Source organism: Mesoplodon densirostris, chromosome 13 (assembly GCF_025265405.1).
Source record: "Mesoplodon densirostris isolate mMesDen1 chromosome 13, mMesDen1 primary haplotype, whole genome shotgun sequence".
Classification (NCBI taxonomy): domain Eukaryota; kingdom Metazoa; phylum Chordata; class Mammalia; order Artiodactyla; family Ziphiidae; genus Mesoplodon; species Mesoplodon densirostris.
Window position 1 is genome coordinate 15,083,812 of NC_082673.1, and position 17,866 is coordinate 15,101,677.

The 17,866-nt window shown below is 46.3% G+C and overlaps 1 protein-coding gene across 13 annotated transcripts in view; it reads right to left on the reverse strand.

Annotated features, from left to right (window-relative positions):
- The window catches only part of NCOA2 (nuclear receptor coactivator 2), a 283,479-nt gene that overhangs the window by 3,816 nt on the left and 261,797 nt on the right, over nt 1–17,866 (reverse strand). For all 13 annotated transcript variants that reach the window (XM_060115470.1, XM_060115473.1, XM_060115461.1 and 10 more), the window contains 7 exons: nt 12,617–12,782; nt 8,757–9,035; nt 7,796–7,873; nt 6,190–6,424; nt 4,039–4,216; nt 3,253–3,451; nt 1,399–1,488 (listed from right to left, as the gene is read on the reverse strand). In XM_060115470.1, the coding sequence (XP_059971453.1) occupies nt 1,399–1,488; nt 3,253–3,451; nt 4,039–4,216; nt 6,190–6,424; nt 7,796–7,873; nt 8,757–9,035; nt 12,617–12,782 (1,225 nt within the window). The remainder of the gene's footprint in view (nt 1–1,398; nt 1,489–3,252; nt 3,452–4,038; nt 4,217–6,189; nt 6,425–7,795; nt 7,874–8,756; nt 9,036–12,616; nt 12,783–17,866) is intronic.

Sequence of the window (17,866 nt, forward strand, 5' to 3'; positions counted from 1 at the left end):
GCCCATCACAAAAACATCAGACCACTTGGCCGGTTTAAATAATGCCAATCACAAAGGCTGCATCCGGATGAGTTACGCTTGATTTTGATGCAGATGGCACTGATCCTAACTGAACACAGAGAGTGGTTCCCACAGCTGGCAGATCCTGCACGCTACTCCAAAGGGCACAGACTGCAACGGATTTCCCATCCCTCCTTCTCAGTGACCGCTGCTCTCTTACCAGTGACGCCCGAGATCATTGCGGTAACAGAGATCATCGCGGTACCTGTGAGATACCCAGCTGCCGGACTGCCTGCTCTTTGTGTCCAATCCAGAAGGGGTCACTATTTTCTTCATCTCTCCTCAAATCATCCAGTACAAACCCACTTCCTATAAAACGTTCTTTCTTTTTTTTTTTTTGCGGTACGCGGGCCTCTCACTGTTGTGGCCTCTCCCGTGGCGGAGCACAGGCTCCGGACGCGCAGGCCCAGGGGCCATGGCTCACGGGCCCAGCCGCTCCGCGGCATGTGGGATCTTCCCGGACCGGGGCACGAACCCGCGTCCCCTGCATCGGCAGGCGGACTCTCAACCACTGCGCCACCAGGGAAGCCCCTATGCTTTTACTTTTTGAACTTGAATGCTAATAATACTAACAAAATGATCCAAGATCCACTGTTGTATAGGAAATTCCACATCATCCCTACCTTTTTCTCCACTGAGAGAGGACTTCCGCTTTAGAAGAGAATTACCTGCTGCTCAGGACTGTATCTAGCCCACCTTCAGAGGGCCCTGTTCACCTGTGCCAGGTCGCTCAGAGCCCTCCCGGTCCCTCTGGCATACCTGCTGCCAGGCTCCCAAGTCAGGTGGCTTCTAAGCACTGATTGTTCTACTGTTTCAAGACTCGGCTGAACACGGTAATATCACTCTTCTTCGAATAAGTGTTTAAGGCAATAAGCAAATGGTGGCCTAACTAAAATGAAATATAGAAAAACACTTAGAGTAAACTTAGACTTAATTAAGGGAGAGAGAGCAACTATAAGTTAGTTCCTCTCCATCCTTCTGAAAAGGCAGACATTATGATTCAGAAAAAGCAAAACTGAATCAGTTTGCCCTCACACGACTAATTCCTTGCTACTTGATTTTCTGCTTGGCTATAATAATTTCACTCCGGGGCAGAATTAGTGTTCTTAATTCACACACCACCGTCAGCTCAGCTGAAATGAGCTTAGAGAAAAAACTGTTCACACAAAAACCACTGTATGTCCAATAAAATTAGAAGACACTTAAAAAAAAATCACAAGTATTACACAACTCTCTTCAATCTGCTGGTGGACACCATATCCATGCCCATTTTAGTCTACAGAACATCACATTCGCTTTACTACCGCATTCATGGCTTACTTCTCTGCTGTCTCTTACCCGTGGTGCATCTCCCTCCTGCTTAATCATATCCATTCCAGGCAGCTGGCTTGGGAAAAGGCTGCCTCCTCTGAGAGCAGGATCATTAACCTGAGGGCGGCAGGACAGCACAGGGGCTTTATTCAGTGAGACATCCAGAAGCGTATGGGAAATAACCACCCACTAACCTGCTTCTTTGTTTCTTGGAGTAGAATTATGGGGAGAAAGGACTACATAAAAACGGCCACTTCCCTTATCTATTCTTCCATGCATACGTTCTGGGGGGAGTGTGAAGGAACATGAAAATAAATCCTTATAATACACTCGCTGCCTTCACAATTAAATTTTTTTTTTTGTATTCTGTAGAGAAATTCAACAGAGATGGTTATATTAGAAACATTCTTATGCCTTAACGTGTTCACTTTTTTGAGTGCAAATTAGATCAATGATTCCTGATGTCTGTTACTTTAGGCAAGTTATTGATTAGCAAGAGCAGGTGTGAATACCCCAAACGGGGCAGGATCCTGTGAATCTTTTCTAAGTGAACTATTCTTGGCATCTGTACATTTCTTTTACAAATTACACTTTCCCTAGAAAGCAAGGCAGGAACTGCTGGTGGTCCACTCTGGTAGAAAATTCAGCATCCACACTATATTTTCTCCATTGAAAAGATGAAAGTCTATTTTTCTTTATTTTGTGTTTAATTTATACACATAAGCATTTAGCCACCAGAGAAGTACAATCAATTCAACCAGAGAAGTGCAAATTATTATTTCACGCATGCATAAAGCCTTCTTACGTTGCAAAGTGCTTATATTTTCTCATGCATCACTTTGCATTTTTATTAATCATCTTTTTACAGAATAAAACACTGAGGATTGTAAAATTTAGTAAATTTCCACACAAATTGTCCTTTACCAACATCAGGATTCAGTAGACCTAATTAAACTTTCAATCTTTCACCAGTCTCACAATCATGATCTAATGGAAATTTATGGTGCTGTCAATGACACTTGATTAATTTGTTTAAACTTTCCATGCCTCTATTTCTCCAAATTTGAAATAAGATTCAGGGTCCTTGCCCCATTAACACTTTGCCTGAACTACTGAGGTGGTAGAATGCCCAGCAATTTGTACCCTTTAAAAATAAGGTCTTTAATGCAGTTTAAAAATTATTAACCAATATCTTTACCCATCATAGATTTCTGAATCCCAGGCTGGCTACCTACGTATAAAGTGCTTTGAGTCTCTTTGCCAGCAAGTGAAGCTGGCAAGTAATTAGGGATGGCAGAATCATTTCAGTATTATTCAACGCAAAACAGAATTATTAAAAAAAAATACAGACCAAAAAAAAAAAAAAAATCATGGTATCCACATCCCAGAGATGACGAAGAGTAGTTTTTGGATACTCTGTGTCAGTCTCCCTGCACACATGAACTATCATTTAAAGCTAACTGGATGGCAGGTAGTTTGGCCTTTGCTTTTCATCTGGTTTTATGTTTAGGAAAAAAATCGGTTCTTAAAAATCCAAAAATAAAACTATTAAAAAAAACACCTTTCACCACTCCATTTTTCGAGATTCATTTTAGATAGCGCCAAATCCCTCAAATAAGAGAAAAATTCAGAAGACAAGAAAGATAAGAAATATTTTAAAAGATCTTTGAGCAGTCAGGGATCCTTTCATGTTTATTTCGTCATTATCAAGTATTTCTGTTAATCACACCAACACAAGTGACGGTAAGGTGAAAAAAACACTCAAAATCAATGTGGGAGTTGATGGCAGATGTTAAGCACATGGAAAGACACACTTAATGCAAAAAGAGACAAGAAGTTACAATCAGAAGCCTGTGGGGGGCTTCTCCTTGGGGTGCTCACCTGCTCGGGACCCATGGAGGACAGCCCTGACGTAGGCACGGAGGTCACTGAGGTCATGCTGATCTGTCCGGTCATCTGGTTCATGTTGCTCATCCCACCTGTGTTGGTCGCCATGGATACATTGATGTTCATATTGTTATTGTACATGCTGGTGTTTGCTTGCTGTCCGAAGTGTGGAGGGGACTGCTGCGAAAACATGCTAGAAACACAGTGAAAGATGAAAATGTTAGAGCCCTCGGGCAAACAGGCAAGCAGTTTTGAGCACTGGTTTCTCAGGCATTTCCTTCAGAATGAATACATCTAGGCTGAGAGAATCTGGGTGGGACACCAGGAGGTGGTGAGGTCAGAAACAGCGGGGGAAGAAGCCCTTGGCGAAGCTGCAGGGGCCACCGTTCTCTGTCCTTTTCCCCACATTACCGTGAAGGTCTGGAAGGACACGTCCCACTGTCATGTCTGTACCAGACAAGGCTTCTGTTTGCTTTTATTACCTGTACCGATAGAGGGTGGCTTCTAGGCCACTGCCTCCCACAGCGGTTTCTATCATCCATTGGTGGCGGTCTACCTTCTCAGGGGAGCTCCTTTTTACTCCCAAGGAAAAAAACATTAAGCTAAGGTTTGGTAAATTCTGGTAACTTCTGCCCTAGGAAAAGTAGACTGGCTTACTTAGCAGTTTACTTGGTACTGCTTGCCTGAGCAAAGAAGAAAAATCCAGAAGAGAGACAGGTGGGCTATGGAAAGATTCCCTGGTGATCATTTCTATCAGAAAGACACAGACACGCGGCATACCTGTTTGCGCCCATGCTCCCCTGCGCCCACCCGTTCATGTCCGAGGAGGCCTGGTAGGCTGGGTTCGCCTGGGACTGCTGCAGCATGGGGCTCTGCGTGTGCGCCAGCCGGGGCGACATCAGAGGGCTTTGGGGCGCGGTGGCCCCAGCAAAGCCTGGATCAGGCTGCTGACTTATTCCTTAAAAAACAAAACAGAAATCCAAAGGAGATTGAGACGGGGGACAGAAAACATTCAAATCAAATACACAAAGAAAATTACTATCAAATACCTGATCATGTGCTGGTAAATTATATACATTTAAAAAAGATTCCAAGATGGAATAAAATGCATGAAGAAAAACTCTCCATACCTTGGTTCTCTATAGTAATTAGAGGGGTGCCTAGGAACGATATTAACCATCACGGCTAGAGGTAGAGAGAGATACTATTCTTTCCCCATATCCCTTGCAAATCAAGAATGAGTCTAATGTGTATATTTCTCTTTGACTGGAAACAGTTTTTCAATGTTTATGTATCACTACAACTGGATTAAGGTTTAGTTATATATAAAAAGCCAACACACTTGAATAATTTTTTATTAAATTAACCCAAGTTATTCTATGATGCGATAGATGCGTTTTTAAAAATAAGTGACTGTGGGAATTCTGTGGTGGTCCAGTGGTTAGGACTCCGCACTTTCACTGCCGAGGGCCTGGGTTCGATCCCTGGCTGGGGAACTGGGATCTCACAAGCTGTGCGACATGGCCAAAAAATTTAGAAAGTAACTGCATTCATGATTAGCTTGTTGTGTATTTATAAAGGGCTCTACCATGCTTTTGCGCTATACAAGATTAGCAAGAATAAGAAAAACAAATTCCATGTAAGCTTCTTGTTCAGTGCAAAGGCAAATGGTGTTTACACTAAAAGGAGAGAAAGAACTTTTAGCAGTCTTTCCTAAATGATCAAAAAGGAAAGAGAGGAAGAGTTGGGAAACAAAGGAGGCGGCTTCTTAGAAAATTTCAGGGATGACATTGAGGTAAGCCCATTTTTGCCTAGAAGATGTGTTAAACATGCATATTTAATTAATGCTTTAATGAGCTATAGAAGAAAAGCTTAAGATCACACAGGAAAAAGCTGCACATTATCTTTCTGTTTCTTTAAAGAAATAGGAGACGTGAGGCTAAGCACCACAAAGACTTGGTAGTTGTTTCTATAGAACTCTGGCAGAAGATGGGGAAAGTCATTGTGAATATTAACCTTGATGTAAGCCCTTACTTTTATCAATAATTCAACTATTGGGCTTCCCTGGTGGCGCAGTGGTTGAGAGTCCGCCTGCCGATGCAGGGGACGCGGGTTCGTGCCCCGGTCCGGGAGGATCCCATATGCCGCGGAGCGGCTGGGCCCGTGAGCCATGGCCGCTGAGCCTGCACGTCCGGAGCCTGTGCTCCGCAACGGGAGAGGCCACAACAGTGAGAGGCCCACATACCACAAAAAAAAAAAAAAAAAAAAAAAAAAAAAATTCAACTATTAATCGAATATGACATGCACACAAATATTAATGTTTATGACATTGCACGCTTGTCTCTTAAGACTGACATTAAACAACAAATCAATACGAAGAAAATTAAGAGGTCGTCTGCTGTGGTTTCTGTGCAGCGCCCCTCAAGAATGATCAATTCGTTAAAGATCTGGTATAATATTGAGAGCTTTTATTTTTCAAAAGCTGTAGAAAGTCTGTAAAATACTTACAGTGATATATGTCTTTCAACATTTTCTATCTATCGTTTTTAGACTCAGAGGTTTTCAAGTATAAGCATATGCACATGCACCTGTGTTTACAGACACTGACATAAGTGCAGACATTCACACGCACGCACACGCATGACTGGCAGAGGCATGCTACGCATGCACACCTACTCCGGTCATTCTTAAAGAAAGACCTGCACTCAGAGCAAAGGTGGCACCTGAGCTGAGAGACTGGAAGGTACCCTGCTGGACCTGGGGACTCCTGACGGGCCCCAGTGGTCCTCCCAGGTTTCCTAGCACCCCCCGGTTAGCCAGGTTCCTCTGGGAGCCATGCAAAGAGCTGCGAGAGAGGAGCTGTGACCCAGGACTGGGGGGACACCGGGGAGAAAGGACCGGTGAAAGGCGGCGGCGGCGTAAGTCCCATACCGTAGCTCGGAGGGAAGGGAAACTGCTGTGCATTTGCCTGGGGGACCCGGGGGCTGCTCAGAGTTGCCGGCACACCACTAGGAGCCACCACGCTGGGCGTCATGGTCAGCCCCTGTCCTCTCATCATCAGAGCTCGCTGCTGAACTTGCTGTTGCTGATGCATTTGTCTCTGTCGAAGATGCTGGTTCAGGATTTCCCTCTGTCTCTGGGCCAGCATCTGTGCGTTAATAGGTGCCTGGAACGGGGGGCAAAACGCGGAGGAAGACATTGCGGGTGGAGACAGATCGAAGAACAACCCGTATGTTAGAAACAGGATAACAAAGGGTACTGCCTTGTGTGGAATTATTTGGCAAACAGAAGAGAACAGTTTAGAGCTGACCAACTGGTGGTTGAGAATGTGAGCTTCTGAATTCTGTAGAGATGATGATTCTGAAACCTTGCAATGACTGACATGCGTTAAGTTTGATGTCAGTATCAAGAAACTTGAGACTCACTGTGAGAGGGCCCAGGTGACGAGGGGAGCCCACGGTAACCCCGGTCCTGTCTGTGAGAGGACTCTGTGCAGAAACCTTGAGGACGGCAGTTCAGAGTCTCATTAAGGGACATTCAAGTCTAAAGGAAAACCAAGTCACTGTGCCAAAAGGTGGCTTTGAAACACTTCAGAAAAGGCTGAACGGAGGCAGGCGCGTAGGGAGGCCAGGACAGGATGGGAGGGGCACCCGTGCTTGCTGTCAGTAAGTGGTACCAGGCTGGTTACGGGTCCTGGCAGTATACAGTCGACCTGATTATTCGTGGATTCTGCACTGGTGAGCTTGTCTACCTGCTGACATTTATTGGTCACCCCAGAACCAATACTCACGGCACTGTCATGATTTATGGACACGTGCAGAGCAGCAAAAAACGTGAGAAGACCAACGTGCCCATTCCCACCTGAGGCTGAAACCAGGCGGCACTGCTTCTTGTTTCAGCTCTCGTACTGCGCACAAGTGTCCTTTTTGTGGACTATTTAGTTCCACGTTTTTCACATTGTCGTGCTTTTTGTTGGTGACTCTGCTGTTTAAAATGACTCCTGAGAAGTGCTGAAGTGCTGCCTAGTGTCCTAAATAAGCACGGGGGGCTGCGATGTGCCTTGTGGGGAAAATCTGGGAGTTCGATGAGCTTCATGCAGGCATGAGTTACAGTGCTGTTGGCTGTGAGTTCAATGTTAATGAATCAACAGTATATATTAAACAAGGTGTCTTCAAACAGAAACACACATTGATTCATGAAAATGTGACCAAGAGGCTCAAAGGAAACGAACCCTTTATTTCTCCTAGGTGCAACGGTTCAATATTCGCTAATTCAGTGTTTGCAGTAACTTTACTGAACACAGCCAGTGTGAATAACGATAATTGACTGTGCCTGGCAATAAACATGGCAGTGATGAGGAGGGAACCACAAAAGCGACACAGACCAGACAAGATAAGCGAACGACACGACATCCACTGTGTGGGTCTGGGTCTATGTGTGGCCTTCTGAGTTACTTCACGTGGGATGTCAAGGGGGAAGAAATGACAAGAGAAGTTAAGCGGATCCAGTAAAAGCTGACGGCTGGTCTGCCCCTTACCTGTGTGGGTACTCCAGGCCTCAGAGTCAGGTTCACGTTTGAAACGTTGCTGATTTGATTCATGAGTGGCTGGCGATTCTAAACGCATACACATGGCAATCAATATATTTTTCATCAGAATATATTCTATTTCAAATCACTTCCTCAAGAAATTGCCCCTCTCCCCACCAACCCAACATCTGCTTGCTGCTGGACATTGAAACCACGTGGTCTGTACCTGGATCCCCTTGTAAAAGCTAGTTATCATTGAGGTTTCCCATTGCTTATAGCTGAGAAGTTATTCTGGACAGTTTGGAAAACACAGTGTTTGCAAAGGGGCAAGGGAGTAGAATGATCAGAAAAGGAGGCCAAGAGGAAGATTAGGAAAAAAGCAGAGGGAAAAAAAGGAGAGGCGATTTAAAAGCCCGCAACACGATTATTTACTACATGAGAGAAATCTGTCCAGGCTTGTTTCAGTGAGAACACACTTTCTGGAGCTAAAATAGGTATTCCATAAGGCGGCACCCTCTGCCACCACTCCACTAAGAGTGATGATTCTGGCCACAAGACAGGACGAATGGCAGGAGCTACGGTTGTCCTGGGAGCTCCCTTTGGGCCAGAAACTGTGCCGGGCCCCACAGACACACACATACTGCCCGAGACTGTACAGCGACCCCATTGTACAAATGTAAACACTGAGGCTCACAGAGCTCAAGGTCAGCCCCTCAGTAAATAATAGAGCTAGGAAACCAAAGAGCTGCTCTACGCTGGAATGGAGTTAGTGGAGGAGACAGACAGAAGGGAAGGAGGTGCAGCAGAAGGGAGTCTGGACGTCGTACGGTAACGTGGCAACGCTTTCACCCTCTTGGAAAGGACAGAAGGAGCTTTTAGGGCCTCTAAAAGGACCCCCGGGCTCACGCCCACCTTCCCTGTGCCCCGCCCCCGCACCGCCCCGATGTTCCAGGCGTGGCCAAGAACGCACCTGCTGTGCTTGGAGGCGATGCTGCAGCTGAAGCCTCAGCTGGTTGGGCTGGGTCTGTGCCAGGCCCGTGGGCCTGAGGCCGGGTCTGGGCTGCACACGGAGCGTGGCGTAGCTTGGCCGCTGCCCCATGGTGTGGAAGCTTGGATCCTGCATGGCAGTGTAGCTGCCTTGGGCCATTTGTGCCTGAGATGCGTACGGCTGTGGGAACACGGGGGCCTTCGGCTCCAGCAGGATGTTGGAATCCTGACTCGGGAACTGCTCTGGATCCACCGCTTGGCTCTGAAGAGAAAGCCCCCGGATAACAAACAAATCAATAAAACCACTGAAAACTGCAGAGCGAACAGAAGGCTGTTTCCTCTCGCTGCCCTGTAGTTGAGGCTTCTGCTATTGTACTTACTACACAAAGGGACTTCTACCTCGACTCCACTTGTCTTCCTAGAAAATGCCTCTGTTCCAGAGATCCAGTTACTTGAGGTAAGAAGCAGGGGTCAGGCTTGACTCCCCGCAGCGCTTCTTCCGAGGGAAGGGAGACAGGGGCTGTGACTACGGAATGCCTCCTACTCCTGCTGCCAGTTGGAAGAATGCGAACGTCCCCTAGACGCCTCAAGGGGCTTGTTTTTTTTTTTTGCCGGCTTGCGGGATCTTAGTTCCCCAAACAGGGGTTAAACCCGGGTCCTGGCAGGAAAGTGCAGAGTCCTAACCACTGGGCAACCAGGGAATTCCCTTGTGTTAAGTGTTCTGATTTCATTAGTCACACCTGTATTAATCACTTTAACTAGACAGCTGCCTTGGTACCTGGCTGGGATCAGCAGTGCTGGGGTGCCCACCACTATTCGCATTTTGCAGATAACAAAACTGAGACTTGCAGACGTGCAGCAAATTGCAAGAAGCCTGTCTGGCTAGTGAGGAGCGGGTTCCAGTAGAGTCTGTGATGCAGGACCTGAGCCGCTCACCAGTGTGAAGCACCACCTGTATCTGACTGTTTTCTGTGGTCGTCAGGATCCCCTACACGTCCCACATTCTGCCACCATCTTATTTCCTACTAGCCGTATTTAACATGTTTGTTGTCCTCGACTTCTTAGGGCTGCCCTATCTGGGTCAGAAGGAGGGGCTGCAGACAGTCCAGAACTTCTCCGAGGGGCGCACCCCCGATGTAGGTGGCCCTACAGGACTCTGCGTAGAGCAGGAAGGTGCCCCTGGTTCATTCTCCTCTTCCTTCTGCTACAAACCTCCCAACAGACAGGAGGGAAGGATGCAACAGCAAAATCATCTCTCAGGTTTGCTTTAGCCTAGTAACAGCCTAAGCTTTCCTCAAGCCAGTCTACCCATGTGAGAGCAGGGCTTGGGGCCACCCTGAATCCTGGGCTTAGGTCACATGGACCCGTGAGAACTGGGTCCACTGACCTGTCCGTAGTAGTTTTAAAAATGTGGATGGAGCCCGCTTGGGGGAAACCATTCACTGTGGAATTACTGCTCTAACTACATCCACAAAACTATCTCAGATCTTTAAATATTTGCCCATCTTCAACATAGAGAAAGTTTAATATCCATTTTTAAAGAAAACACACAACTCTGATGAGTACAAATAAAGTCCACGTGTATTCTACAGTTCCCGACTCCACCTAATCATTATTTCTATAATTCAGTTTAATATGATATAAGGATGAGGGATTTGATGAGACAAAACAGAAATAACACAAATAAATGAGAAGAAAAAAAAAGAGACTGAAGATATTCATGAAATGATACCACTTTTGATAAAAACAATGCTCCGAGTCACTCAGCAACCCCAAGAATCACATCTTTAAATGTCACTTAGACAACTCAGGGATAACAATACTGAATGCTAAATTCTCACCAGCACTAAAGGCAAAGCAAACCAGCCACACAGGAAATACTTCAACTCCATTTTTCTTTCTTATTTCAGGTTATATCACGTAACCTCAAGTCACTTCTTTCCATTCTGCTGTTCTCAGTATGAACTATCAAGTCTCAACTCCCACCTATGTCTGCTGAACGTGGGGATTATGACAGGGCTGTTTTGAATACTTCAGAGAGGTCTCCAATGGCTCTGTATCTCCCTTTCCACAGACCCTCACGATACACCCTACGTCCATGAAGCAGAGTGAACCCTGGAAGGTATTTCTTAGCAATAAGAAATAAAGACGATTCACGCTGAGAAAAGAGGAAGACAGCAGTGAGACTCATCGTTTTTTCCAGGTGACTCTATAGGAAACCAGGATGCCTGCTTCACACAAACTGGGCTGCGTAGCCTGATTCAGAAAAGTCCTAAGTTATTTCATGAGACTATGTTAGGTTATTTATTATATTGTTGCTATAAAGTACTCTTGATGTAGTTCATGACTTTATGCCACCAACTAATCACCAGGAGGGGAAGCCCACTAAGATTGGCTAACGTCTTTACATTCCCATCGATATTAAATAGCCCCCATTTGACTGTGGCTAAATCCACACAGAGGGCAAAATGATGAATGAACTGCAGCTACCTTTAAAATGACTTCTGCTGGGACTTCCCTGGTGGCGCAGTGGTTAAGAGTCCTCCTGCCAATGCAGGGGACACGGGTTCAAGCCCTGGTCCAGGAAGATCCCATATGCCACGGAGCAACTAAGCCCGTGTGTCACAGCTACTGAGCCTGCACTCTAGAGCCCACGAGCCACAACTACTGAGCCCGTGAGCCACAGCTACTGAAGCCTGTGCGCCTAGAGCCCATGCTCCGCAACAAGAGAAGTCACTGCAATGAGAAGCCCGCCCGCCACAACGAAGAGTAGCCCCCGCTCGCCGCAACTAGAGAAAGCCTGCGTGCAGCAACGAAGACCCAACGCAGCCAAAAAAAAAAAAGACTTCTGCTAACTTACGTGCAACATATTCTTTTAGCACAAGTAGCTTCCTATCACTAGCCCACAAATGTTAAGATGGAGAGTGACTGAGGATACTAGTTTCTTTTTTTTTTTGTGGTACACGGGCCTCTCACTGTTGTGGCCTCTCCCGTTGCGGAGCACAGGCTCCGGACGCGCAGGCTCAGCGGCCATGGCTCACGGGCCCAGCTGCTCCGCGGCACGTGGGATCTTCCTGGACCAGGGCACGAAGCCCTGTCCCCTGCATCGGCAGGCGGACCCTCAACCACTGCGCCATCAGGGAAGCCCAGGATACTAGTTTTTATTATTTTTTATTTTTCATCTTTATTGGAGTATTATTACTTTACAATGTTGTTAGTTTCTGCTGTATAACAAAGTGAATCAGCTATATGCATACATATATCCCCATATCCCCTCCCTCTTGCATCTCCCTCCCACCCTCCCTATCCCACCCCTCTATATGGACACAAAGCACCGAGCTGATCTCCCCATATTTAACATTTGGTAGTGTGTATATGTCCATGCCACTCTCTCACTTCGTCCCAGCTTCCCCTTCCCCCCACTGTGTCCTCGAGTCCATTCTCTACGTCTGCATCTTTATTCCTGTCCTGCCCCTAGGTTTGTCAGAACCATTTTAAGGATACTACTTTTTAGATGGAAGGTTCTGGATCGCTGGGGCAGCAATGTTCTGTTCTTGGCTTCTCTGCCCCTTGCATGTTCCTCCCTGTCAGTAGATGAGCTGGACTTGAGTTTCTGCCTTTCAGCTCAATTGACCCAAAGTACAGGTCAAACTCATTCTCAGTATTTTCCATTCTTGATGTGAGAGTAACAAGGAGTGGGGGAGAGAGAAAACAGAGCTTGCTTGTTAAGAGGTAAGAAAGCATTCTAAAAAGCAGACTGCAGATTGTCTGCCGACAAAAGAGAACAGATATCTCCGTGCCCACGCCAGTGCTCGGTCCCCACCAGCTTCACCCTGTGCCCACCTGGCTGACCAGCTCGGGTATCCCCAGAGCTCTGTCGATCTCCTCCAGGCCATCGAAGTTCCGCAAGGCCAAGTACAGCTGGTCCAGGAGAGCGCCTTCGTCACTTGGAGACTCCGCTGCAGGGTGTGGACATAGCAAGTCATCTGGAGAGTTGCCAAACGGCTGCCTGTAAAGAGACAAACTTCATCTCAGGCCCACGGAAAAGCTAGTTGATTAGAGAACGTTTTTTTCCCCTTAAAGACAAAAGTAGTAAAATACTATACCAGCCAGACACAAACAACAACCCTAAATAATAGATATACTTTATCCAGTGCCTAACAGATAAGCCAGACACACATCTAGGCATCAGGTGTTGTGAGCTTTATTTTTATTGCCCCCGCCCTAAAGCTGGCAACGCTGAGGCTTGGAGAGCTTGTCAGACCCTGTGGTGGAGATCACACAGGCAGACACTGCAAAGGGGGGATTCAACACCGACCTAGGTGACCACTACATTCCCACAAGTCCACGCTGACTCTTCAAGCATGTATGTATTTACTCTGTACTCAAGTAGTCAAAGGAGCTTCCTGAGTTTTAGCAAGAAGAACCAGTTGCACAGTCTCATTTCACATGAGGTTCTGAAGACCCGTCTGAGGGACACTAGGAGCATAAAAGCTCCATTAACTTTTTGGAACTCAGCTGCCATTAGACTGCACGTGGCTGGACTAAGAGGACATTTCTCTGTCATGCATAATTGGGACTTGTAAACATTTACTAAAATCCTCAAGAAGCGCGGTTGTTAGACCTCCTGAGTTAGTCAAGAAAAGTAGACCAGGAACATGCAGATTATGTTTGTTATTATATAAGGTGATGGGTGATAAAACCGTAATACTGTACTCCAAATTCTATGGTATATAAAACTCCTATAATTTAACTTAACTGACAAACTTGGGGAGTTTTAAAAAAGAGCTTCTGAGTTACTATAACACCAAAAGGGGAAATGATACTCTAATTTGTACTCTTAAAGTTACTATATGTTTTGGAGAAAATAAAGTTTACAGGTAAGTTCCCTTATTCTTCAGCAATGATAGATTCACCTAGGGATGAATGACCCATCTAACCGGTTTCATATGCTTTGTGCCACTTTGGCCCAGAATGCTGAAATGCTGAGGATTAAAGCCAAGAGTCAGTTGCAAACAGTTCTAACCCAGTGCGCTGGAAACACTATCCTCTCCATCTAGCCCATGTCACTTGTGAAGAAAATCACCCACTTAAGTGCGCCCTCGACGACCCTGCTCGCCGGCGGTCCGCGGCTCCGAGCCCACGTCCCACGGCCTGCGCGGCGCCGTGAGGGGCACCATCTTGAGCCCAGCGTGTGCGCTACGCTGCCCACCCGGCTCCACCCGAGCGCTCCCGTCGCTAGGGCGCTCGCCGGCGCTGGCAGAGGCCCGTGCTCCCGGCCGGGGCTCTCTCTGCACCTGCCTCCTCTCCCACCATGGCCTCGGTTCCCAGGAAGACGTCAGGCGCTGGAATGGTTCCCCCGTTGCCCTCCGCGCTTCCACACTCTCCCAGAGTCAACTTTTTAAACACAGCTGTGACCAGATCACTGCACACTCAGGGAGCAGGAGGAAGGAGCGGACACAGAAAAGCGGCAACAGGGAGGAGGACAGCCACAGGTCTGCGTGTCACGGAAGCAAAGAGAGGAGGGGATTCCCCGAAGAGCGAGGACCCACGTTTAGATGCGGTCAATGTCACGAACAAAGGAGCTCAAGTCAGCCAAGAGTGGATGCTGTCTGTTTACCAAACTCTCTTAGGCCTGAGACCTCATTCCCCAAAGATGCTAGTTAATATTCTCTTCCTCTAGCTTTATTTCACAATTTTCGACTTCTGTTTCTTCAGAAGCTTTTATTCCCACACGACCACAACCCCCATCCCAGATCTCTCTGCTGATGACCGGCTAAGGCGAAATCGACTCCCTTTTAACCCGAGCAAGGCTGCACGGGCTCCACGGCAAGGCAGACTGCCCAGTGTGCACCTGCCTGAAACCCAGCGTCAGAAGGAAGAGGCCACTCCGTCTGGTACTCTGGAAGACAGCTCCACCCCCGGGAAGAGACATCCACAGGCTTAAAGAAAAAGAACTACCGATGCGCATTTGCATCTGAACGATTGCCCACATAATAAAATAACCCATTTTTGTTACATGCTTTTTCTTTTCTTAATTAAAAACGTTAAACCAGTGCTTGATCCAGATTCCCACTTTGGTCCAGGCCCTCTTCAACTCGAGCTGGGACCTTCAAGACACTTTCCGGCTTACAGTCTCTCTCTGATTCTCCCGATATGACGCTGTCAGGTTCCTTCTCCCGTTACTGAGCTGACTCGCAATGTCTAAGGCCCTGGGACAGGGTGCTGGTGGTGGTGGAATTCAAGGACGCACACACTTTGGTAAAGCCTAACCTTTCCCAACGTAATGCCCACGACTTCCCTGTGGGTCCCAGCCACCCTGGGCAACTGGCCTTTTCCCAGAGGATGCCGCATACCCACCATAATGCCAAGACTTCCCGTTCCACGTTTCCCGCCCTCTTCTCCAACTGCAACTCTACCTTCCCATCCGGGCTCGCCATGTCTCCTCCACAGCCACTCTGGACCACTCCCACTCTCCTCTCAACTCTATGTACCACTCACTGCACTATGCTGGCTTGATGTTGGCATTCATTTAGAAACCTCAACCCTAGACTGTGCCCAGTGAGGCCATCTTCAATCTCTTTGTTGGACCAGTACTTGAACTGCATAGGTTCAGCAAGCTGGTGAAAATAAAAGGTTCTTGATCTAGCCAGGTTATCATACCTTATACTCAAAGAAATACATTTTTATACTCAAAAATACACTGCATTGTGGCTTAGTATTACAAATTTGGGCATACCACGAGTTACATCACTTCCCTTAGAAACATCATAATACACTTGGCTTATAGAAAAAAATATTGACCCAGACTTCCAATCCCAACTTTATAAATGGCTGCCAACATAATGAAGAAATTATTTTCCTACATTTTGGGCAATTACAAATATAGTTACAATCTAGATGGTGGCTGACAAATATATTAAGTCAAGGATAAAATTCAGAGGAATAAAGGGAAGAACACACAGAGGCCCCAAGTTGGCAAGATGGTAAGTAATGAACTAGCAGAAGGTAGTTAATCCATCATCAATAAAAACCTTATTTCTTTTTCTTTTTTTTTTTTTTTTTTCTTTTTGCGGTATGCGGGTCTCTCACTGTTGTGGCCTCTCCCGTTGCGGAGCACAGGCTCCGGATGCGCAGGCCCAGCGGCCATGGCTCACGGGCCCAGCCGCTCCGCGGCATATGGGATCCTCCCAGACCGGGGCACGAACCCGTATCCCCTGCATCGGCAGGCGGACTCTTAACCACTGCGCCACCAGGGAGGCCCAAAACCTTATTTCTTGAAATCTACACTTTCATTTATTTATAGACTAGCAGGACATTAAAGATGGTGATAAGAAGGGGAATAAGATCAATTCTGAGCTCTTGTTTGAGAAATCATACCATACGATCACTTTTCATGTGTTTTCAAAATTCTGCAAAAAAGTAGCAGCTACTACATGATGAGAAATAGTCAACCAAAGAAGCTTTACTCTTAGACACATTACAAACAAGAGAAAACCAAATTACTCAGAGGTTTTGAACTTAATGTGAAAGGAAGTCTTTCATGAAAGGCAGATACTTTTCACTTTTATAAATCCAATAGAAATCATAAAAAAATCATCCATAAATTTGGGGCTATATTTTAAACAACTCTTTTACATACCAAATGAATAAAGGAAGAAAAACCACAATGAAACTACAGAAAATGGAAATTCAGCTATAAATAAATGAGTAAGTGAATACATTAGAGATTAAAGGGCTAAACTACTGTCTTTCTGAAATGTGTATATAAACTAATGCTGGGTGCATAAAACATTTAAAAACCTATTCCTAAATAGGTAGGCAGTAAAAATACAAAATATTAATGGTGATACTTATAAAGGGGATTTTAAAAAGGCACTGCTTTTTGTTTATTTCAAAAGAGAGACGTGGTTAGAACTTTTGTTATCCATCATTTCTGGATTTCTATGACAATAAGACTACCATAAAGTTGGTATTAAATTTCTTCCAAACAAAATAAAAGAAGAGGGGTAAGTGGCTGGAAAAACAGAAATAAATAACTTTAAAAGTGGTGGAAATATTTTGCTTTGTCCATAGCGCTCTTCTACAAAGAAAACTGACAGCAACAAGAGAACAGGGCGGGGCGAGTCACAGAAACGCCCCCAGCAAACTGAACCAGCTGACTCTGTAGCTGGCCTCAGTGTGTACTCGGAATTCTTCCATTTTATTATTATTTGATTTTTGGCTGCGCCGCGTGGCTTGCGGGATCCCAGTCCCCGACCAGGGATGGAGCCCACGGCCCCTGCAGTGGAAGCGCGGAGCCCCAGTTGCTGGACAGCCGGGGAGGTCCTCATGTTTGCTTTAACAGAACCCTTCCTCTGCTTGGGCAACAGTGAAAATCCTAACGTTGGGCCCAGTTTTCCCTAGAAACTAATATTAGACATTTCACCCAAAACCAACTCTCAGGTGCTGGATTTAATTGTTCGACTACCTTTTTACTATGTGCAGGTTTCCATGGAAATGGGTGTGTTTTTTAACATATCCAATAAACGTATTTAGAAAACGCGCAATACTCACTGACACCACGAAATCAGACTCAAAGAGCTGGGGGACCCCGAGAAAGTACCACCTCCAAGAAGGATCACAGCGGTTATTTACGCGACACTCTATCCCCAAGAACAGTACTCAGTGATGGAGGCCACACACCGCCCTTGGCAGCTAGTCCAGTAAGAGCCACACTGGCTGACTGTGGTTCTTGTCTGTTCTTCCACACAGAGTGCGTCGGGGGAGCAGCGGTGCTGGCATCACCTGGGGCTTGTTAGGAACGCAGAATCCTGGGCTCCACCCAGACCTGCCTTTCAGTGAGATCCCAAAGATGGTTCATAGGCACAGCGGGGTTGGAAGACACGAGTTTCCCCCGCTAAGCGAATGGAATACAGCTGGCGAGCACCCTCTCTTCCTTATCTCCCTAAAACAGTTATTAAGCAATTGGCCTAATCATCTTTTCAGTGAAGTAACTAGTTCCCAACTTTTTCGCACACATCCAGTATTGCTGGTCTCATATTCATCTTCTGCCATTTTGATTTTTTAAAACTTCATTGAATCCTCTGAATC